This window comes from Athene noctua, chromosome 2 (genome assembly GCF_965140245.1).
Source record: "Athene noctua chromosome 2, bAthNoc1.hap1.1, whole genome shotgun sequence".
Taxonomy (NCBI): domain Eukaryota; kingdom Metazoa; phylum Chordata; class Aves; order Strigiformes; family Strigidae; genus Athene; species Athene noctua.
In genome coordinates this window covers 37,909,489-37,933,963 of record NC_134038.1, presented here as the reverse complement: position 1 = coordinate 37,933,963, position 24,475 = coordinate 37,909,489, and the positions used below count along the sequence as shown (strand labels likewise).

Here is a 24,475-nt window from a genome sequence, read left to right as displayed (position 1 = left end):
ATGTCGGTGAAAACACTTTTAACCATGACATCAATATATTTTCTTTTTTCTTTAAGAGGTGAAGGCACGAATACTCTTGGCACTTCTTGAGTATACAGGTAATTTTGTTGGTTTGGGGGTGGGGCAAGTGACTGCGGATGGTTTGACATTTTTTTTGCTTTTGGACAGAATGCTGTGTTTAGAGAAAGGGGAAAGATCTTTGATATGATAATCTGATAATCAAGAGCTTTAACCCCTGTGTTTATAGTGAAGATTCCTGAAGAACACAAGAATTTCCAAAGACGTTTCTAATAAACACTGCACTTTAAAAAAAAAAAAAAAATCAGAATACCTTCTCTGGTGATTTACTCTGAATCTTGGCAGATGAGTTAACTACTAAATCACTGAACTTGTGCACAATATTTCTACTGCCTGTCTTCTTCTGGGCTTTTTTCCTATTTGCTGTGGTTTTTTTTCTTTTCTCTTCATTCCCATCTGTTTCCAGACTTTTCCTTTTATCTTTTTTTAGATAATGTCTTCTTTCAAGTCCCCCCCTTTTTGGAAGGGGTCTGATTATTCTGTGTATTATTCTACCATCACTCCATACAGCATACAGCTTTATACACAAAATAGGGACCTGTGCCTGCAAAATAAATGTCAGTAAATCAGTATTTAGCAAATAATACTTACAGCAGAAGATTATCTACAGTTTGTAGGTGTGTAAATGTTCAGGTAAGCAGTCACATTCGACTGTAAAAGCTGATTATTTTAATCATCTTGGAACACTATATGAATAAATTATTATTTCATGATTTTGTTGTGACACATAACAGCATTTTTATAAAGGGGCATATAACATTTCTTTGTTGTCAGATTTCTTCCAAATATTATAAATGTGTTTAGTAATTCCTCAGGTGTTTTAAAGTAAGAAGTGACCTGAGAAAAAAGGCCAGACTTGACTTTTTTTAAAGCAGTTTTCCCTGTTTTCATGGTTTTATAAGTTCATAAATTCTATAGTTTATTTTCTTTTTTTTTTTTTTTTTTTTTTGGTAAAAAGACCCCTAAGTGCTCTTCTATGCAGTATCTGAAGTTCAAGTACCGTTAAATGAGATTTGGAAATGAGGTATTGGAGGCACAAGAGGGCTGCTTCAGAAGCAGGCAATACAGAAGAAGGCACTGAAAGTTGGCTGCTGTTAGATAAACATAGATAAAAGTGAGCAAAGTGAGGAGAGAGAATGTGTGTTAGCCTCAAATCCCTGAGCACCGCTGTGACATTGGAAAGTTTTTGGCCATGGAGAAGCCAGTGAGTTTTTTTGAAGCTGGAGATGGGTGGAGTTTTTAAAGATGAAAATTCTGTCTGTACTGGATTCTGCACAGCTTGAGAGATTGGAGAGAGAGAGGTTATTTTTAATAATCAAAACAAAAAGCAATGAGTCACGCTGCAGAAGCAGTAGTGATTAGACCATTTATGGAAAACACATCTGAGGTCCTGAGGGGCTGGCAAATGGAATCAAAATGATATTAAAAGAGTGGTCACTAGTATCATTAGCTGAGGAAAAGATTGAAGAAGATCTCAGAAGGCAACAGGATGAAGTTACTTTGAGAAATACTTGGAGTCCAAGAAAAGCGTATTTTTAAAGTCAGTATTAATTTTGTGAGTACAGAATTATTTCTGCTGACTTACCCAGTCATCTAAAGTCCTGCCAGCTCCATAGAGAAGGTGGAAGAGGAGCTAAGCCTCTTAGAGGCAGAGGAATCTAAAAGTGAAGACCAAGATTATAGGCTTTAGAAAGACCTCGGTATCACCTAATCTTCTCTTGCTCTGAGAAGGATTAAGTCCACCTGTACCATTTTTGATTGATGTTTGCCTAACAGCTCATAATGATAAAATACTTCAGGACATTCAGAAAAAAGGAGAGGAAGGAAGCACTGAATATTTATCACCACAGTTTTGTGCTTTATTGGGAACATGTTTCCCTTTCTAACTCCTTTGACCTTTAGCTAATATAATGCCTGTGTCCTCTAGAATAAATTGGTAGGTTAGCTAGTCCCTAATTTAAATCAACTGCTAATGGTTCCATAGACTTCTACCTAGGGACCCGTTCTGGACTTTCCTGACACTATGAATCTCTCCTGCTTCATTGTTATGTGGTGCTGCTCTGTGCTTTTTTAATAGATTTCATATTCATATATGTATATATTGTATTTGGATAGATTGTGTCCTGGTAGCAACAATCCTATACTCCCTGTCTGCGCTTTACAGCGAGCAGTCTTCATCTGCTCTACCCAGCTGGTAGCTGTGAAGTTGACCAGATGATGCAGTCATATTAAGAGCTTTTGACTGTCCCTGCTTTCCTGTAGGAAGTAAATGTTTTTGTGCCCAGCTGGTTCTCACATTGCAGCAAAGAGATCTGACTCACATCCGTTACCTTATAACATTAAAAATACATAGAATTGATGGTATGTACATTAAAATCTACAAGATAAACTTACACCGTTTATGAAGAAAAACTTTAAATTCTAGATTTTAAATACATTTGTATATAACTCTAGAACTATAAAGTAATCTTTTAATGTGAAAAATGGCAGTTTTGGTCATGGAGTGCTATTTTCTGGGAATAACATTAGGCTGTAAACTTGTAATTTACTTTACATTAAAATGACTTGGTTTTTAGATGAAGAAAATATTCCAGCCAGTTCCTTTGCTTTGTTAATCTCCTGGTCCATTTTTTGCTTTTCCTCTTATGGCTTTTACTCATCACAGATAGTGAGATACAACTGAGGCGAGACATGGTCTTCTGTCAGAGCCTAGTGGCCACAGTCTGCGCTTTTTCAGAGCAACTAATGGTGGCCTTAAATCAGATGTTTGACAACAACAAAGAATATGAAATGGAGACACTGGAGGCCAGCAGAAGGTGGTTGGAACAGATAGCCAGTGCGGGTCTTCTCCTTCATTTCCAGTCCCTGCTCTCCCCTAACCTGGTAAGAGTCCTCATGTAGCATGCTTGTTCACAGCCTGTGTTTGTTCCCTGAACCAGGGGCACAGTTAAACAATTTTAGCTATAAATGTGATTTTCAGTGTCCTTCGTGCTTAGCTTGTACTTAATTAGATGCTATTTGGAAAATTTGCGATTTAGATAATTACAGATAGGGAAAATGTTTGTTTGTGATATGGGAAATATGTTTTCTACAAGAACAGTATTATGTTTATTTTGTGTTAGCAGACAGTGAGTTTATCCTTGAATCTGCACTGCTATTGTAGCTGTTCCTTAGGAGTGAATGTAGTATTAGGTGATAATCAGAATTTCAGTTTGCAATGAACAGCAATGCAAGATAAATAAAATACATGGTTTGGATAATTTTATCACCCCCTTCCTCAAAAGACAATAGGTTGAAGGACTAGACATGCTAGTCTGTTTTGTTCCTGTCATAGGGCAGATCCTCATAGCCTGTCAGGGTAATTGGAAATCTGCTGTTTCTTCACAAGCCTTGGCAAAGAGCCATGATTTAGGAAACAATTAAAAAAGGGACAGGACTTTGTAGTCCTCTAATTCCCAGTTATCCAGCGTGCTTCTGTAGCTATTTAAGCTACTTCTAACACTAGTCTGGTTCCTGCTAATCTGAGAAACTGTGAAGCAGTCTGTGTGGTCCTCTCCATGGCAGTCTTCTCAACCTCTGGATCTGCTCACTGAAAATAACTGGTTTGGTTATCCTGCTGTGTAGAAGTCCACACAAAATAACAGATGCTGTTCCTAGTATCAGAACTCTTCTTTCTTTGCCTTGTCTATCTCAGCAGCAAATTGCTGACAAGTTGACCTGATAAACTTTAGAAGCAGAAGAGATCAGTAAAAATAAAGGTATTTCTAAGTCAGCGTCAAAAAGTATTAGTCTGTGGTATTGTTGGAGAATACTGACTTGAGCTAGGGTGAGCAAATATCTCACAGGTATTTGAGGTATCTGTGGGCTTGTGTGGGACAAGATGTATCAGGACAAGGTGTGCAGCTTAAAAACAGGTAAAGTCAGTGCCTGAGAGAAACAGGATTGCTCTTTATCCATGTGAGGTCGAGGTCGCTCAGGCTCATGTTTTTAGTTTTGGATGCTTCTTAGCACCGTGCAACACCAGCGTATCCTGGTCCTGGAGTCCTCGGGGTTCAAGAGTAAATCCAGTTGGTGCTTGTCTTACATTTTAATGTGCGCTTAGTTGTCATGTTATCACAAAATAACTGTTGTCTTTACAGCACTGAATACTTCTGTCTTTTCTTTCAAGGTTGTAGAGAAAATGCATGCTACTTGGTTATTTTCATGTAATCGGATACCAGCAGTATGCACTGTTGAATTGAAAATAAAATTAAATTTAATCTCTTCTGTCTAACTGTTCTTAACCAAAGGAAAAGTATTTAAAGGCAGCTTTTTCAATACCTTCTCAGCACTATTGTGCTTAAAAATGATCCATGTTGTTTTAAACAAGGTTATTTGAAGGAAATTTTACTCATTATGGCCAGAGTTCCGTAAAGAATGAGCGGTTGTGCAAAGATTTCCCATGTCACTCAATGGTTTTCAGACTATTCTGCTGATAAAACTGCTCTGTCCATAGAGACTTCATAAATTGAACCAGGAGACAAAATATTTCTAGCAGCTTTGTTTTTTCATAAATACAACTGGGAATGCTATTTCACTATACAGATCAGGGAAAATCATGTTGGTTTTCCCTTTCTACAATTTGGTAAGCTATAGTTTATTCTCATTTTATGGTCAACTAGTTTATTCTTTTCTACTGTTTCAGTTCTTAGAGGAGGAAAAATGTATGCCTCAGGTATGCATTTGTCTCTTGCTAACTTAAGGTGCTAAGGAAGGGTTGTATAAGGAATAGAGTAACTTTAAGTGATTATTGATTTCTGCTGTAATTTCTCTGCATATTTAAGTCAAGATAACCATACTTCTAGATGACTATTCCTTTTTAAAGGTTCAGTAAAGTGTCGTGAGAAGTTAGTAATTTACTTCCTGAAGCTTTTTTTGTAAATAAGTCTGGATCTCTTTATCTGTCAGGAGTGCACATAGTGAGCCATAAGTACAAATAAAAATACTGGCATATCTACATACTTGATTTACATCTAGAGTTTTCTAGATGAAGGTGAAAATCATTCTGAACTGTATTCATCCTGAGCGACTGGTTCAATTATTGGTGTTTAAAGTGGATGAACTCTTATCTGTTCTTTATAAATGAAATGTTGAAGTTATGGCATTTTTTAAAGAAAATCCCTAAAAAGAAGAATTTGTTTTTCACATTTCCCCTCTGTTAATTTGCAAGCTAGACCTGGTGTCAAGACAAGCTGTTGAAGTCTGGTATCTTACATAAAGAATATTTACACTATTGTTTGATTAAAAGCCATGAGAATTAACGGTAGCTATAAATTACCTAGAAATTTATGTGAAATGATAACATACATTTTAATAATCTTGGACTAGTAATGAAAGGGAAAGTGCCAATATAAACAAAGATACTTATATTTTCTAGGAGTTAAGTAGGTTATACGCTGTATCAGTGAAATGTTGTGTAACGTTCTGTAGTTACTTTTATGTCCTGCTCTCATATTATTTCTGAATAACAGAACATCTGCCTGAAATGACCATTTCACTTTTTGTTTTGCCTTTTTTAGGCTGATGAGCAAGCCATGCTGGAAGATACATTGGTTGCACTATTTGACTTGGAAAAAGTTACTTTTTACTTCAGACAGTCAGAGCCAGAACCACTAGTTGCAAGTGAGTAATTATAATTAATATCTGGGCTTTACTGTTCAGAAACATCTTCTGTATTTATAACCCTTTTCTCTCCTAGAGCATTACCTCCCACAAGGAATATTATGTAACTAGAGATTATGGAGAATTAGTAGATCTGTAGCTCTCCTAATATTCCTAGATTTCCTGAAATAGAGCTAACATCAGTGACAATGCAGAATCATTATCTGGCAATGTCAGTAATCTTGGGGGCAAAACTGTTTGCTTAACCGAATTTTCCATTGGGAAAGTCCCTGGGAGATCTAGTTGTTATTGAAGAGTCATGTGTAGAAGGTCAGTAGAGAAATGCAGCCAAGATAAGATGGAAAAGCATAAAAATAATTTCATTTCATAGTCTGAAAGATAAAGTAGGTCTTGGAAGAGTTCCTTAAAAGGAGATGGCAAACACTATTAGGATAGCTTTAAATTGTGCAAGAAACTTTCTCTGAAACCTGCTGGTGCATACTAACAGGGTCCTGAACGCTTCCTCCCAGCACTCGCCCAACTCTCATGAAGGGACTGTCTTTGCGGTCTGCTGTTTATACCCTTCACTCATTTTCAGCCACTGCTTTACTAGTACATTGTCAGCCAGTAGAGATTTTCATGCAGTGAACTTTGTTTAGTGAGCAAAAAGCCCTCATTTTTTCCTTAGTCTCGTAACTCCCGTGGGAAGGGAGGAGAGCATGTCTGCTTCACATCAGGCTTTTCTAAAACAATTCCCTTGCCGGACTGAGACCACACATGAGAGAACTTCTGCAAAAAACAAATCCAGAAGACACAAAGCTCCTCCACAAAGCTGCCCAAGCTATGAAGAATTCAGTATGGCAGGGTTGGTAGTCGGGTAGGAATTAGTCTATGTAAGACCATATTTATTTCTGTATAATTCAGGTAAGGACCCTGTTCAGAGCATTTGTTTTAAAAAGAAGCCCTTTCAAGTCAGGTGACAACATGGAACTGGAGTTACAGGAGGACCTCTTGATGGGGAGTTAACCCTATGCCTATGTCATGAACTGCTCATATTGCTGTGTCTTCCAACTGAGGTTTCTGTGCGAAAACAGAGATACATAGAAAGTCTGTGTGTTCTAGCATAGTAATAAACTCGGTATTTCCTTTAGGTTTAAATGCTGCTACCACTGTCATCCTGACTGTGGCTACAGAGGACAAGGAACTGGCAAATTTGTTTTTTCTATTTATGATTCTGCATAATCGGAAGAAAGTCTTACTATCAAAAGTAGTGAAAAATGTTCATTTGGAATCTTTTGCATTTATATACAAAACACACTGTGTAAAACTACATAATAATATTATTAATGCAAATCACTAAATTTTATTGCTCCTGCTTTCAGCTTGGAGTCATGTATGGAAACAATACTTAAACAGGAGAAACATGCAAAGCTTAAATTGAATGAAACTGACTACCTCTGAGAGATTTAGCTACATGGAAAATTTTTGTCAACTTTTGTTAGTGGTCATTACACTTTAATCATCTGGCATAATACACACAATGTATGTTGGGGAATCACTCTGACTGCAAAATGATACTGCTAATTGCCCTGAACTCTACACCAGTTGATGTATTACGACATTTAGCTTGTCTAAGGGTAATGATACGTGCTCTTACAGTTTTATATATTCTACCATAATATGTTGGTTTTCTCAGTTGAGTCCTGATTTTTAATAATTGTTTAATGAATATGCCGGTAGCTACTTTATATTTACTTGTGCTCTATCCCACATAATCTAAGGTGAATCTGACTCTACATATCACTCTGACCTTATACATCATGCACCTGAGGAAGGCTAAAGGTATCCTTCCAGTGATTTCAAACTGTGCTGTATGTAGATGTTTCTTCAGATTCACAGGAAATACAAGTAGGATCTTGCCAACCACATTATTTTCTTAGTATTTTTGCTGTCATTGCCAGGCTGGCAAAGATGACAGTCACTGTTTTTCTGTACCTACTTCTTGATAATGGATAGGCCAAAAGTGACCACAGCAACACCAAGTATAATATAAAATACTGCATGCATTAGTTTTGTGTCTGCAGTGATTTTTATCTAACCGTGTAAATTTTGGGTGCAACAGATTCTGGAAAAGGACATGTCATTGCTTTTAATGAAACAATAACACTGACTGTATTCTTAGATGTACCAATCACATACCAAGCAGAAGGAAGCCGACAAACCCTGAAGGTTTACTTCTACATGGATAGTTACCATTTCGAACAGCTTCCTCAAAGGCTGAAGAATGGAGGGGGATTTAAAATCCACCCGGTACTTTTTTCACAAGGTAACTTGAGTTTTAATTCCCCCCCCCCCCCCCCCCCCCCCCCCCCCCTTATTTTTTTCACAAAAAATTTAACTCTCTTTAAAGTGCTAATTATCCACTCTGATTTGAATTCTTTGTATCTATAAGGGCACAATGCTTATATTTAAATATGTTGTTTAATGTGAGCATTTATTGAGGACTTTGAATTAAAATGTGAATTTAAGAAATGCTGAGATTTGTGATAAAAAAGTAGAAGCGTGGGTTTACATTTCTAAGTTTATACCTGTTATATGATTCTAATGCCAAAGAATGAATCCTCTTTCATCAATATTGTTTTGTTCTTTGTAGACGTTGGTGGACAATAGTCACACCATGAAACCTGCTTCTAAAAGCGTTCCAAATGCTATCCTGTTACGTCAAATTTAAGGACTAAATTGTCATCCCCTGAGAATTCTGTCTCTTTGAAATGTTATGAAGACTTAAATAACATTTTCAGGCTTCTGTAGTTATGACACTGCAAACGTTACCAAAGTGATGAATGGTGGCGTTGATGCTCACAGTGTTCATAAATTGCAGGCAGACTGCATTAGCTGCAGTGTCATTACAGTCATCAGGAGCATGGAGTTTGATTCACTGAAATAGTGAATGCAATGTGCTGATTGCCTTGAGCTACCTTTGATTTCAGAGGGAGCTGAAAGTACTCCATACCTTGAAAAAGGCTTTCAGGGTCTACGTGGAATAGGAAGAAGTCAGGCATACGAATGAAGGTTTCAGGGAGGGTTTGGTCCGTGATAGATAAGGAGGATGTGAAAGGAAATAGCAAACAGAGAGATACATGAAGAAATAACCTAACTTCCTGCAAACTTAAAACACACATTTTTTTTAAAAAATGAGATCCCTGAAGTCTGATTTTAAAGCAAACTAATAAAGACAGACTTCAGTGGATTTCTTTTCGACAGGTTGATGTCAGTCATGGGGGAAAATGAGAACACTGAGCAGGAGACACTTTTCAGTAGAGCAGACAGAAAGGCACATAAAGAACAGAAAATTTCTTGGTTCAGATGAAATCCTGGAAATACTTTTTTGAGGTTTTTTTTAGATTCGGGAGGGGATTCAGTATGCTATAGAATTTATTTTGGCATATTTTTTTCCCTTTCTGTTTCTAGAAGCCCAAAATATTTGAGTTTTAGGATAGCCATCTTTGTAGTCAGCTAAAGGAAGAGGGCAAAGATTCATTCAACTGTTACATCTGCTTAATAATTTTCAGTAGTATAGAAGATTTCCTTTTTCTTTATTATACAGTATGTCTTTAATTTTCAAGGATCTCCCTCCAAAATAGTCCATTAGACTCTGAGAATAAGAAGACCCCAATAAGAAGTTAAATCCCAGTGTTTAAATAATTTTTTTTTTTCCTCAATGATGAGTGAATTGGGATTCTATTTATTATTTCTTTCCTGTGAGATTTGGCTGAGCTGCCATCAAACTCTAGATCCCCATCTTTAACTGAAATTTATTAGCTAGAAATGTGGAAATCTGTAAGTTCCTCTGTGAATTCTTGCTTCCCAAGCTTAACAGAGCTAAGCTATTTTCTGCCTAAAATACAATGGTTTATGATGTTTTCAAATGGAACATTTAGGAAATGATGTTTTTGGAATACTTTATCAAAGGCACAAGTCAGTGCACATCAGTCTATTTATCGCTGTGTTGCTCTACTCTGTGCTCTGTTGCATAGCTTCGTGCCTAAAATTAAAAGTCTATATATTTGCAGGACTGGAACTGTAGACATTTTTTAAAGGTTTTAAATGTTTACCCAGGCTATATTATGTATTCCTTCACTTGTAAAAAAGTTTTGTGCAATCATATCCTTAAGTTTGTACATTCAAAAGGATCCTGATTTGCAGGATTGGGGTATGAGAATGTTGAGATACCGCTCTTGACATTCAGTTTTCTCTATTTCCTATGTTAGAATTCAGATTTCAGCAATAAGTAAGCCTAATTAAAAGACACTTTATTTAAAATTAAATTTATTTTAAATTGCTAGTTAGTCTCTTAATTATGTAGGGTTTTTAAATTTTTTTACTTTTTCGTAGCATCCTAGAATAATTCAGAATGGAAGGGACCTCTAGAGGTCTCTAGTCCAATCTCCTCCTCATAGCAGCATCAACTGTGACATGAGAACAGGTTGCTTGGGTGTTTAACAAGTAGGATCTTGAAAACACCCAAGGACAGAAACTGCACAACCTCTTGGATAACCTGTTCCTCTACTGGACTGCCCTAATGGTGAAAAAGTGTTTTCTTTCTATCAAGTGGAAGCATCTCTTGTTTCAATGTATATCCATTGCCTCTTGTCCTGCCAGCATGCACCATTGTGAAGAGCCTGGCTCTTTCTTCTTGTTGACCTCCTGATAGCTAATGGCACCTGGCTAGTAGGTACCCCCCAAAGCCATCACTTGTACAGGCTGAAAAAGCTCAGGTCCCTCAACCTCTCCTCTCAGGACTTGTGTTCTACCCCATTATCATCTTGGTGGCCCTTTACTCGTTTTTTTCCAGTTGATCAACAGCTTTCATGTACTGTGAGGCCCAAAACCAGACACAGTATTCAAGATGCTATCTAATGAGTGTTGAGTAAAGTGAGGACAGACAAGCACTTCTTTCAGTCTACTGGCCATGTTTATGTTAATACAGTTTAGGATGCTCTTTGCCTTCTTGGTCACATGAGAACCCTACAGGCTTATGTTCAGCTCGATGTCTAACATAACCCCTAAGTACTTCTCAGCAGAGCTGCCGCTCTTTAGGCTTTACCTTCCCATGTGCGGGACTTGGCACTTGTCCTTGTTCAGTTTCACAGTGGTCCTGCTGGCCCATTCCTCCAGCCTGTCTAGGTCCCTCTCTGTGTGGCCCTGCACTTGAGTATATCCACTGGTTCTCCCAGTTTGGTATTAGCTGCAAACTTGACATGTCTCCTCCAGGTCAGTGATAAAGATGTTGAACAATATAAATCCCTGTGGTATTCTGCTTGTAATGGACCCCTGGGTAGACCATGTCTCATTAACTACTACCTTCTGAGCCTACCCATCCTTCTAGGTTTTTTTCCCATTCAGTTGTCTATGCATTCAAAACCACAATATCCTAATTTTGTTTCAAGAATACCATAGAACACATGTTTATAAGGAAAACTTCCTTACAAAAGAGCTTTCTAATATATTAGGCAGAAAAATGTTAAACCCTTCAAAAAAGGGAGAGCCAAAGCACACACTGTGGGTTTCCCTGCCAGCACCAGAACTGTGTGCTCCAGCCGGTCCCGACAAATGACTGAGTTTCCCGGTTGGGTAATCTAATCGGATAAAACCAACTTTATGCCAGTAAAATAAGCAGTACAGGTTATCATCTCAGTTTGCACTAACATGTTATTATAAATGGAGTTCAACAGATATTTTTCTGGGGGCTTTCTGGTGTGACTTAGCACCAGGGAAGTTAAGAAGCAAGCCTGACTGTTGATTAATATTTTTCACACAGAAGTAGAATTACAAACTCTGAAAGCACAGAAGGGGAGTACAATTTGCATGTTCTTTCACAATGAATGAATTATTTATTAACTGGTCATATTAAGCAGTACAAGCAGAATTAATATTCTGTGTGCAGCTGAATCTGTAAGACAGCAGCATGTTTCCATCAGAACTCTGCTTATTGCTTTCATTTTCTGATGGAGTGATGAATTCTTAGAATGTGTGTGGATTATTAAAGTGGCAATATTCCTAATTGTAAAATCTTTACTGCTTCTTCCCAAAAAAACTATTTCACCAAGAGCCTACGTTTTATGTTATAAGGTTAACCTCTTAATGTGAAGATCTTGATTTTTCCAGTCCAAAATTTCTTGAGAACCTTTCAAACCCTTGATTTGACTTGGCTAAAGAAAAAGTTAAACTTTCCTGAGTATCTAAATTAAAGGGGTTGGGGGAATGTTCTTTTTTTCTTTCTTTTTTTGAAAACTATTTCTAGGGAGAGCATCCCAAAATGGAATGGTAGTGCATTCATTTTTTCCTTCTTTTAATTTCTGTGCAACGGTCATACAAAAAGGACATGTGATCCTTCCTTCAATGGAAGTCTTTATTCCTGAGTTCTTGTAGTAATATTCATTCTTGCTTTGGTGAATACAACACAGGTGGACATAGTCAAGTAGTTGACTTCAGAAATTTACCTGATTCCTGAATAGGAGCTCATAGGGCATTTTCAGAGATCCAGAGAAGTTTGCTTTGCTTGATCCAGAAGAAGACATTCACATTATCAGTGGGAATAACCAGAGGTTCAAGTACTCCACATCTCCCAAAATTGGGCTTCATAAGAAGTTCTTGGGTCTCCCTCTGTGCAAGTAGCTGGTACATTAATCCTTTCTTTCCTCTACCCCAGCTCATTCTGTTTTCTTTCAGAATATGTAAGAACTAAAAACCTCATTTACATTCATGGGGCAGGAATACTTTAATTAGAGCAACGGAACTCAAACTAGCGCTCTCCTTTATATTTTCCACAGGGCAAGAAATATAATTTTTCTTGTAAATGGAATCTTAAAGAGTGATCAGTATGAATTCGATGACATACAGAAACAGCTCAGCAATCCACAGTAGGGTCACAGCATCAAGGTTAAAAAGTAATTCACTAGTGTGTGAACAAAGCTACAAAAGAAGGCTAATAATATTTAATACTGATTTTTCTCTTCTTCATTCTCCTTTCTCTTTTCACAGCATTGGAGAGCATGGAAGGATATTATTACAGAGACAGTGTGTCAGTAGAAGAATTTCAAGCTCAGATTAATGCAGCCTCTCTAGAAAAAGTCAAGCAGTATAACCAGAAACTACGGTGGGTAATAAACCAACATTCCTGAGATTAGTTTACCAAGCTCTGCTTTTCAGCTTAGTTTCTGTGACACATCTTTAAACTGAAGTTTCTTGTATGGTGGTTGTTTTTGGTGCATGATTGAATATCTCAGTGTCGTGGTTCTGACTTTCTTGATTTCTGCACTGTTAAGTTTTAAAAAATTGTTTTCCCATGAAAGCTATACCTGTAATTGCCTCCAGGTTGTTGTACTAATGAATATAGAACAGGAAATGACTACTTGGTCACAAATGGAGAATCAGAATTGCTAAACATTATGATCTGATTTTGCAGACCATGTTTACCTAATTTCTACAGAATAGGACTTAAAAAAATAGTGTTGTTTTCTTCAAAGCTGAACATTTTCCTCCCCATCCCCCACCATACTAATGGGAATATAAACATATTTGGGTACTTGCTGCAGCTTTGGGTATGGGTTACAGGATGCATACTTGCCAGTATATGTAAAGATTATGCATCTGTGTATTTCAGTAAGTATTTCGTTAAGAAGTTGCACATAAAGACAGAATGTCTGGTATACAAAATAATCTGTTAGTTGTGAAGTAAAATAATGAAGATGTGTACATAGACCACTCTTGGATCTCATTGTATCTGTGAAAAATCTCACTGTATCTGTTTGAGTACACTTACTTGCACATGAGTTGTAGATAAAGAGTGCAAAGGACTGCAGTAAAATTACATCTATTCACTTTTAAAATTCTTGAATCAGATGGAAACACTATCATTTCACTAGGACTGTTAGGCAGCTTTTAAAAGCAGCAGAGAACATGAGGTTTTTTTTAAAAAAAGAGGTTAAGGACGGTGGAGAAGGGGAAAGAGGATAAATGAGGTTCACTTTTTCCAATTCCTTCACCTGTTGGCCCGTTCCTGTCTTTGGAAGGTTTTCTTCATGAGTCTTGCAAAAGTATTTCTCTAATGTGTTATCAAAGCAGTGGACTTTCTAGATTCTGTTTTAATCTAAGCGGTACTGTAGCAAAAGTGATTTTAAAGCCTGTTGTATTCAGTGAGTACTGTATATTTAATTTTTTTTGTGACATCTGTGTCAGTGCATTTCTCTGTTAATGACAAATGCAGTATTTATTTAGTCTGTTTTCCACTGTCTTGTATTACTACTTCCTATTTGGGAAAAAAAATAAATTCCTCCTGAGTATTATTTGACAAGGCTTATGTTATAAATCAGTTTTACAGACAGCTTTGGTCATGCCAGTATTTGGCCTAGATGAAGTCAGCTAGTGTTGGAAAGAGAATTCTATCAGCTGGACAAGGAAGACTTTTTGTGATATTTTTTTTTCTATGAATAGGCCCAATTTAGTCCCATGAAAAACCTTAAAAAGAAATTTATCTTGACTTTTTGCTCTAGTGTTCCCTGACCTTGCTTACCTTGTGTGTTAGGACCTCCATTCATGCTGTGGCTCTAATGAAGTACATTCCTCTTATGGTGTTGTGACTCACAGTTCTGATCAGCTGCTAACCTCCAAGTCCTGGTTTTGGAAGAAGTTACTATGAAAAAGTTATAATTCAACAAAAATTACCATGGGTAGCTCTGTCCAGTCACAAGAATAGGAAAATTTTGGATTTTCTTCCAGCCATCTAATGTCTGATGAGAATGTTCAGTAATTGTTTTTTTGTTTGCTTTCTTGTGAACTCTAACCATTTCTTAAATGAGGCACAAACAGCTTCAGGAATTCAGCGACATAATGTGAAGAGAAAAAACAGAAAAGCAGATGCTTTGTGCTTGTTCTGCCATTTGCTAGCCTTGTGTAGGTGTTTGGCCAGGAGAATTTAATAAAGTAACTACAGCAGCAAAAGATATTAACATTTGGATAATTGCTGTAAAGAAGAATAAAAAAGTGAAACTGAATATTCCCTGGAAACATGCTCAAGTGCAATAATACTTTCTTAAATTCTTCATGTGGAAGAAATCTTCTGTGCAGAACCACCTAATCCTAATAAAATCATTAATCTGAGACACAATCCATAAAGCATTCTTTCTCCATAGAAAAGGAATGCATTGCTTGCTTGTGAAATGACCATCTGATGACCATTTTATAATCTCTCTATTGCTACAACAGTGGAAAGCAAATGGGAACAACAGCAAAAGAAAAAGTAGTGGGAGAAGAGGATGGGGATTAGTGGGAATGAAACCACAGGTTGGTGGTGACACTGCAGCCTAGCCATCCATCGATGAGAACTCTTGATACAAGTTCAGCTTCTCTTATTCCTGACACATTTAGGTAATACTGCTTTAATAACATGAAACAGATGAGACCACTTTGTTGTGTATGGTCCCGCTTACAAACAGAGATGTTGGCATAACTTGTCATGCAGCCAAGCAGGACAGTAAAATTAAAAATGAGTAGTACATTTGCACAGCTACCTCTTAATTTCTTGTGGTAAGACCTTGTGAAGTTTGAGTTCATAGAACATTTTTGAGGAGTGTCGTATCTTTTGGGTGACAAATCTGATACCGATGTGTACCTTAAAAAAAAAATTTACAAATTATTTATTTGAATGAATCAAAAGATATATTAGTAAATTTTCAGTGGGTTTCAGGAAGGATAACCTTTATCCATTGCATAAAGTCAAGAAGTTGAATCCTTGCTTTTATTGCAAAATTCATTTATAACTATGGAACTGTGACCAGCTTTTCCATAGTATCAGAAATGATACAATAAATCCAGGTGCAAAATTGTCCTCCTTGACACTGATTTGAGCATCATAAGAGCTTCTGTCTTTCACGGTTCTTGCTTTGGGGCTTTTGCAAATACTACCTCAACTATGAAATAGTAATGATAAGATTATCATTTTTATGAGAATGCATGAAAGACAGTTCAGAATCGGTTTTAGAGTTTCATGCTTATGTGGAATGGAGAGAATGTCCTTCCATCTTCTGTAATAGACTTAATCCTAGCTATTTGAATCTAATTAATAATATAAGGGAACTTTTATTTTAAGGCCACCTAAAGCTGAGTTTTTCTACAGTTTCTGAGGCAACATCCCCTACTTTAAAAAAAAACAACCCACCAGTGCCTAGTTTATGAAATTTCTGAAACTGCTGGGAAGTCTTCAGTGGATTTCTTTTTTAGCCAGCTAGATTGCACGTATTTTTATAGTTCACCAATTCTGTTTCTCTGATACTGATAAGGAAAAGAAAGTTATGCTCAAATTCTGTTTGCAAGTTGAGCTGGTGCTAGTAGTTGCCAGCAATGTATATTTAACCTCATCCAGTTGTTTGCTAATGAGAAACATACAGTACTACCAAGGGAGAGTAATTAGGTCAGCAAAGATTTCAAAGATCTTTATTACTATGTGTTTGATAGCTCAGCAGTTGTCTTCTAATTTAGAAGAGGACCAGAAATAACCTGTATATCTGACCTGTACAGAGGGTAATGTTAAGTGAGCTCACTCTTTATTCTCCTGCCTCCTCCCACTTTTCCCCATCTTCCCCCTTTGTTACTCCTTGCTATTCAAATAGGCTTTATCCATTCTGAATTAGTCCTTTTGCTTTTACAAATACCAGAGACCATTTTGCTTCAACAGTGCAGGACACAATGGTGTCTGAATCCATAACTACTACAAATGCTGATAGGAGTAACGAAAACTCGGAAACGCACTATATTTACTTGGACTGCTTGGTTGTTTTAAGTATTCTCTTGCACATCTGGAGTCACATAATTGTAAAAACATGAGGGTAAACTTTAATTGTAAGTTTTGAAGAGTTACTGATATAAGAATTATTTAGTTAAAATACATTCTGTCCTTTGTATGACTTTTGTATTTGATAAAGGTATCTTTTCTGCAGAGTGAGATTTAGTGTGGTAGTTACTATTATAATATAGTTATTTATATTATATATATATATAATTATAATATTATTATAATATTTCTATAACATAGAAATACATCTTATGGTCATTACTGCAACCAAAAGATGGGTTGCAGCGCAGGCCTGTTGGAAGTTTGGACAGACCCTGACAGACAGGTCCATAACTAAGCCAGATCCTTGGACTGAATATCAACTTTAAGATAGAAGTTTAGTTGGATATGTGAACAGTTTTTATCATCAGAGAAGTCAGATTTTGGATTAACATCCTGCAAAAAGCAAGACATTTTTAAAAAATGCACCTTGATGAGTGTAGGAATGACAACTTCAGTAAGATCTGTCCAAGTTATCAGGGGTTTGGACTTGATGGCCCAGGATGGGACTTTCAGTCTACTGTAGTAAGAGAGCCTGCTCTTCCAGTCTTCCTTTCTCTGTATGTGACATTTTATCAGTCTTTTTTTTTTTTTTTTTTTCTCTTTCTGTCTGTGAATTCTTTCTGGCAAAAAAAATGGGTCCCTTTTATGACATTCTGTTGAAATGTGTTTTCTACAGGTGGTCCTGGGTAGCTTCTTAATCAGAAAAGTCCAGACACCTCTGCTCTTTCCGAGTTTTTTCCTGGATGTATCTGTGCACACGAGGGTTGTATCTCAAAGGCAGAGAGGATGTCTGGGGCACAGATCATTCAGCAGGGTGCAGGGCTGTGGCTGAACCAAGTATGATTCCAGCTTCTGGATCTCTGCAGTATGCTTTGGTGCTTGTCGTTGACTGCAGAGCAAACTATGGTGCTTAAAACTTCACATCAATATACCTGTTTGGATTCCAAAACTGTCTATACAGATGATTTTTAGCTGATGAGAAATGAGTGAAATAGCTGGATTTTAGATTCAGATGCATTTTTAATGCCTCTTCAGCACCTGTGCTTGCATTTAGACATCTAAACACTTTTAAAATTTGGTTCCTGATGTTATGATGACTTGGATTGGGAATAATCAGAGGGAAGTAAGCAAAATAATAGATGAAGGTAAGGTTAGGAGAGCTCTACTTTCCCCTAGTTTTTCTTTTATCCTCAGCATGACACTTTCTTGTGACACCCCTGACTATATGATGACCCAGTTCTTCACTCCAAAGATAGGATCATGCTGTGGGAAAGACAGCTGAGGATTGCTATCCTTCCTGCCACTGGTGTGGGTGCTAATTACTACTGTGTAGTAATTAACTTGCCTGTGCATCAGTAGACAAAGAAGGTCTGGAAAAAATGTTCCTTACTTCCTGCCTACCATTCTGTGTGATTTGGAACTATTCTTTGAAGTCAGCTGTGTCCAGGCTTATTGGCAGCTACTTTTGTAGCCTGTTGTACAGCCATAATAGAAGAAAAATTAAAGCAAGCAGTAAAGGGAAAAGGCCGGTTTTTGCATTTTTTTCCCTTGTGTTGCTGCTTTTTTGGATATCATTTTAGGAGGTAAATGCAAGTCTGTTACGCTAAGGAAGCAATTATAATCAGTGAATCTAATGACAAATGATTTAGCTAACTACCCTCATTACATTGAACATTTGATTACTCTGAATGTAATATTTGTCATTTTAAAGTGTTTCATTTACAATGTGACTTCAAACAGTTTCTCTGTCTGAAGCCTCCTGTATTTATTTTATGGCAAAGTATGGCCCTCCACAGAATGATGGCAAATGTAATTTAATTCTTTATTCAGGAGTGTTATAATCCATGAGGTTTTCATGTAGTTGGGTTTTCTTTTTTCTTTTGATTTTTAAAAAGAAAAGGAAACTATTTCTGCCCTAGAATTTACACAAACATGAAACAAAATCTGTCTGAGGAATATAACATCTTTTTTATTTATACACGCATGTATACACGCACAGCATCCTCTCAAACTGCAGGCTTCTTGGCAAGCTGATGTTTTCCATATCCTGTATAATTTAGTCAAGACAGAAAATAGATGTGATGGCACTCATGGCTTCAGGCTGAACTAAAACTCTGTAATAGTTGCTTTGGTATAAATGAGATACAATGACATAAAGGACATACCCACTTAGAGATAGTTAATTACTATGAAAGAAAGAGCTTGTCTGTGTCTCGAACAAACTGATGGGTACTCAAGACAACACCTGCATTATCACAAAGACCAGGTCATATATCAATTCCTATAATAAACGCATTAAAATCCACCTTAAAACTGGCAGATTCCTTCCCCCACTGTTTCCACTCGAAAGCTTTTCCAAACCAAATTGCTCATGTAGTTAAGAAGCTTATGCTGTTTGTCCTTGTGCCGCTGTTGTCCTGTGATTTTAGTCTTACTCTTCTTTCCCTCATGTCTATCCATTTCAGTGATTGACATGTTAATGAGCAAAATTAACAGTTTTTGTCATTGCCATCAAGTTCAGAAAAGACTTACCTGAGGACAGTTACTGGTTTCAGAGAGTGATTCTGTAAAAATGTTTTCTTTTTGGTGCAGTGAGATATTTATAAAGCAGGTGAAAAACTGTTTTCCTATCTTCGATACTATGTATTTGAACATTTCTCTGTGTTGAAAAAAGCAGCAGTAAAACTGGACTGCAATGCTACATACATAAATAGTCTATATGACTAAAAATTGGAAATCTAATACCTTTTAGATTTTTAAGATGTGGTTCCGAATGAACTAGATAGTCACGGCTGAACTCTCTCTAAAGGAGAGTTTGAAAATTAAGCATTCACTCCGAAGGACATAACAAGGAAATAATAGCTAAATTTGTCTCCTGATGAACTTAATGAGAAGCATTTTAGGTAGAACAGAAATTAAGATTCATTACATCTAAGTGAAGCAAGACCAGAGAGAGAATAGAGACATCCTGGACAAAGTAAATTAAATTTGTCTATCTGGTCTAAAAGATACTGCCAGTTGGCTTGAATTTAGATTTGTTTTTTCTCTTCCAGTGCTATTCTCTAATCTGTGAGTGTAACTTCATTGTTTCTTTAGACTTTTGACAAAGTATGATCAGTATTTAATTCAGGTAGTGCTCTGAAATTGAAAGTTGTGCCTTTGATAGCTTATACGTACTGAGTCTTTGCTCACTGAGGTGGGCATCTGGTTCATTCTGCTTTCTTTATCCTCTTCAAACACAGTTAATATGTACCTGCAGTGATCAGAGGTGAAGCCTTTTCTTTCATTCTTGGTCACCAGTTGGAATCCAGCCCAAGCCTGCAGCTTGTACAGCTTGTAGTTGTAGTAGAAACTCTGACCACCCAATGACTCTTTGGCATGTTGTCTTTTTTAACAGTGTATTCCATGTCTGGAATATCAGGAGCCAAAAAGGAGCCATCTACTGTCTGAAAGGCAAATGTGGAAGCAATTAGTTAGTACTCATGGGTTCAGTGTGGATTCGGCTGTTTGGATAATGATGGGAGAAGCAGGAAGGCAGCTGTAACTGACTGTGGCCCAAGAACTTCCCTTTCACATCACAAATAAGATGATTTCAATTGATCTTGGAAGTAGGTAGAGACGATGAAGAGTGCATTCCTAGAAAAACAGAAGTTAAAATGTAGCGTGTGAAAAGTGGACAGTGTTACATAGAGCAGATGGTATTTTTTTCCATTTTTTGGTCATCCCATGACTTCCTGTCTTCATATTTCTATGCTTATATTTCTATGATCCCTCGCTTGTGTATTTATGAAGGTTTGAGAGTAGGGCTGTGATGTGCCTGCTGGGATAGTAGGGCTGTTCCTTTGCAAGCATCCTCCTCAGTTTGCACCTCAAATACTTGTACTCATTTTAATACCAATTTCTTAATATGCCCTCTTCACAGACTGGAGAGAGTTTAAAATGGTGGGAGACCAGTAGTTTAGCCAGGTGCTGCAGGCTTGCAAGAAAATGAGCACTACGAAGAATTATCCCCTCTGTTTAAAGAGTCCAGTTTCTTAGGAGTTCAGTTTTCCAGGGTTGAAAGTCTGTGTTCCAGCTATGCTCCCAGTCTACTCCTCTAAAGCAGACAGTTGCCAAGAAAGCCCTTAAGTTTCACTTCTTGAAATTTTCTTAACAACCCTCTCTAATTGTAGGTATTTCTATGCATAACTAAATCTAATTATTCTCTGCTTTTCTTTGTGTACTTTGCTTGTCTCACCTTACAGTTACATCCTCCTCCCCACAGACTGCACTTTTTCCTTCTTGCTTACACTTACAGTAGAGACTGACAAAAGCTGGTTTGTCACTTGGTGCCTGGCGTAAGACAGGAATCATAGAATCATTTAGGTTGGAAAAGACTCTCAAAATCATTGAGTCCAACCTTTAACCTGACACTGCCAAGTCCACTACTAAACTATGTCCCTAAGCACCACATCTACACATCTTTTAAATACCTCCAGGTATGGTGACTCAGCCACTTCCCTGGGCAGCCTGTCCCAGTGCTTGATAACCCTTTTGGTGAAGAAATTTTTCTTAATAGCCAATCTAAACCTCGCCTGGAGCAACTTGAGGCCATATCCTCTCATCACTTTTGCTTGGGAGAAGAGACTGACACCCATCTTGCTACAACCTTCTTTCAGGTAGTTGTAGACAGCAGTAAGCTCTCTTGAGCTTCCTTTTCTCCAGGCTAGACAACCTCAGTTCTCTCAGCCACTCCTCATAAGACTTGTACTCTAGATCCTTCACCAGCTTTTTTGCCCTTTGGATGTGCTCCAGCACCTCAGTGTGTTTCTTGTAGTGAGGGGTCCAAAACATAACACAGTATTTGAGGTGCAGCCTCACCAGTGCTGAGTACAAAGGAAGGGTTTACTGGGTTGCTTACACATGAAATATCGTAAGTTCAGAGCCACATGGTGTTAAAATTTTCTGTTCTGCAGTTCAGTTTGCACAGTAGTTGTGAAAGGTCAGAATATTAACTATATATGTTCTTTCAGAATTTAAAATTGTGATACTGTCATGAAGGTTTTATCTTGTTATAATTAAATCTTTCTCTAATTACTGATGACACTGTACATAGGATTGTATCACTGACGTAGATGTTAGGACACGTTTAAAATCACTAGACCTTAGTATGGGCTGAGAGGGTAATTATACTTGGTAATTTATCATTTATTGAGACTTACCATTTAGTGGAAAGAACATGTAAAACACTTTGATTTGTTTGCTGTGACAGTAAATAGTTTTCTGCAATGAATACTTTGTACTATAGATGCAATTGATATTTTTATATATATTGTATATATATTAAAAAATTGTATTTCCAAATGTGTGTATACATATAATGTGCCTACTATACATATGCTCACCTATATAGTTAACAACCAGATGGCAGAACACAGAACTGTTATTAAAGAAATACAAAAGTATGTGTGCAAATTTATGCAAATACACAGATATATTATTTATCTGTGTCATAAATACATGCTTTGTAGTTTGAGCTGAAGAAAAGAATTAGGGACACTAATTCTAACACTTGCTGACTCTGCGCCTCTGTGCTGAGGTATCCTTTGGCATGTTGACTGTGCTTATCTACACGAGCTTGAATATCCTGTGACCAAGGGACTGAAAATCAAGTAAAACTAAAATATATTTCCATCCATCTGTTGAAGTCATTATGAGTTTATTTGTATGTATGCTACAGTGATAAAGAAAATACAAGACTAAATTATTCTCTGTTATAACATCAAAACAAAACTTTTCTAGAGCAGAACCCTCAACTGGCCTTTATTTAATGCCATAGCAGTTACCTGCCCTCACCTTTCTCCCCCACTCTAATCACTTCTTTACTCTCCTTGTATTTTGAAGAAAAGATGATCAACATATAGTATAACCCTATGGGATTCCTGGAACAACAAACTGAGAGAAAGACTAGAAACTTGACTTTGCTTGAATTATTTGCACATACAGTTACTGAGGAATGTGTGTCTCTACACGTTTGGAGCCTCCTTAGGGATCAGTTTTCAATATTGCAGATTTTCAGGAGATGACAAGTCTGGGTTAGTTTTGGAGGGTACCCTGTAAAATCTTCACTACGAAAACTTCTGCATCTCCTTTGTACTCAAGTTCTGGGAAAACATATTTGGAAAGCATTCAACTTGTGATACATTTTTCTTTTTGAACCCTGTTTGTTACCTCATTCCAGTGTAAGTTTTCCCTGAGATACCTGTCCCATTATTTGACATTGTTACCTAGGGGATATTTTAGAAAAGTGTAACAGAGCAATAATCCCGTGTAGTTTAAATGCCTATTGGATTATCTACCTTTTTATAAGAAAGGCTTTTCTGCTGTAGCTTAGAGAAATCGTAAGGCTTTTAGGAGTAAAACTAGCATCACATTTGCAAAGAACTATGATTTCATTCTTTTTCATTTCAAATGGATTAGAAAATATTGTCTAAATTGGGCACCATGCCAAGATTGCCATTAACTTTTCCCATAAAATATGATTAAGGACCTTAACAAGCATTTAGTAATTAAGTGAAGTGCTTTGGAAATTTATATGCTGTCCACAGTTCGTCATGTTCTGTAAAATACTGAAGACAGTTTTTATGAAAAGCAATAAAAGTAAAGCACTTCAGAAATATCTGGGAGTGTTATCTCATTGTGGGGGGGAGTAGTTTCCTTTGTAACAGGATATTTTGATATTTAAAATTAATGTTGTGTATAGCTGATTTTTGTTTGTTCTTTAGGTTAATGAATAATTGACTGAATTAATGGAGTAATTCTTATAATTGTATATCCCATTCTAGTGTCCATGTTGCTTCATTTTGTACCCTGAGTTGATTATTTTCCATGGACTTCGTTAATGTGTGTACTGTTCTATATTTGGTTTCTGGTTTCATTTAATGCAGCTGAATTTGCTGAAATAGTCCAAAAAGAATGGGAGTGCTGAACAGTCTCTGAATGAGGCAGATTTTCCTGTGGCATGTCAGGAAAAAACAGTGTAGGCTTTCAGTCTGATAAATGCTCAGTGGATGACAGGGTGATGCTTTGGTTTTTAGCTTTGCTAACAAAGAAAAAGGTTGGTCTGTTGCTGCTGATGTAGTTTTTATGTGCTATGGCCACTCAAAGTGATTTATGAGTAGTTTTCTCTGCAAGCCTCTTTTCCTTCCAGTAGTCTCCAGCTTCCTTTGACACAGAGTACATTCTGGATCATGCAACACGCTAATGGAATAACAGAACTAGATTAGCTTTGCTGTGCTTTGAGGGGATAATTCAAACCTTAAATTTGGGAGAAGATGCTTTTCAAAACTACAAAGCTATGGGAAGCAAAATCTACTAAAATTAAAGGTGGCTGGATTTCTTAATCAGATTGGTTATTCCAGATTATTGAAGAATAAAACACTATTCAAATCTGCAGTCTGCACACCTGCACTGCAAGTATGTAACTGTGAATAACTTCTCTCACAGATAAAACTGTAAAAAAGAGAGGAGAGCAATTTTTATCCATGTATGTTACATGAATCAGTGTTTTCACCACTAGAGGATCCAGGTGATTCTGTCATTTGAGAGTTAGGGTGCAAGGATGCATTCTTTCCGGTCTTTATTTTCCTATTTTATTGCAACTGAAATTTGGTTACCACACTCCATTAGTTCCAGCCTGGGTCGTGGCTCAACGATCACCTTTAGTCAGGTCTGCTCCCTGTGCTCAGGCAGTGGAACTGGATCTCAGTGATACCTTGAGGTTTCTACTGAAGCATCTATTTTTTTTTTTCCCTACATGCTCCATAGTTCAGTGGGGTTTTTCTTGTCCCGTTTTATTTTGAACTTGGCCAGAATTGCTGCAGT

The 24,475-nt window shown here is 37.1% G+C and overlaps 1 protein-coding gene across 2 annotated transcripts in view; it reads left to right on the top strand.

Moving 5' to 3' along the window:
• Positions 1-24,475, top strand: part of PREX2 (phosphatidylinositol-3,4,5-trisphosphate dependent Rac exchange factor 2) — a 188,536-nt gene that overhangs the window by 131,331 nt on the left and 32,730 nt on the right. The window contains exons 32-36 of one of the 2 annotated variants that reach the window (XM_074898855.1): positions 57-98; positions 2,744-2,961; positions 5,637-5,739; positions 7,901-8,044; positions 12,763-12,877. In XM_074898855.1, coding sequence (XP_074754956.1) covers positions 57-98; positions 2,744-2,961; positions 5,637-5,739; positions 7,901-8,044; positions 12,763-12,877 — 622 coding nt within the window. The remainder of the gene's footprint in view (positions 1-56; positions 99-2,743; positions 2,962-5,636; positions 5,740-7,900; positions 8,045-12,762; positions 12,878-24,475) is intronic. The other variant, XM_074898856.1, reaches the window with a different exon arrangement.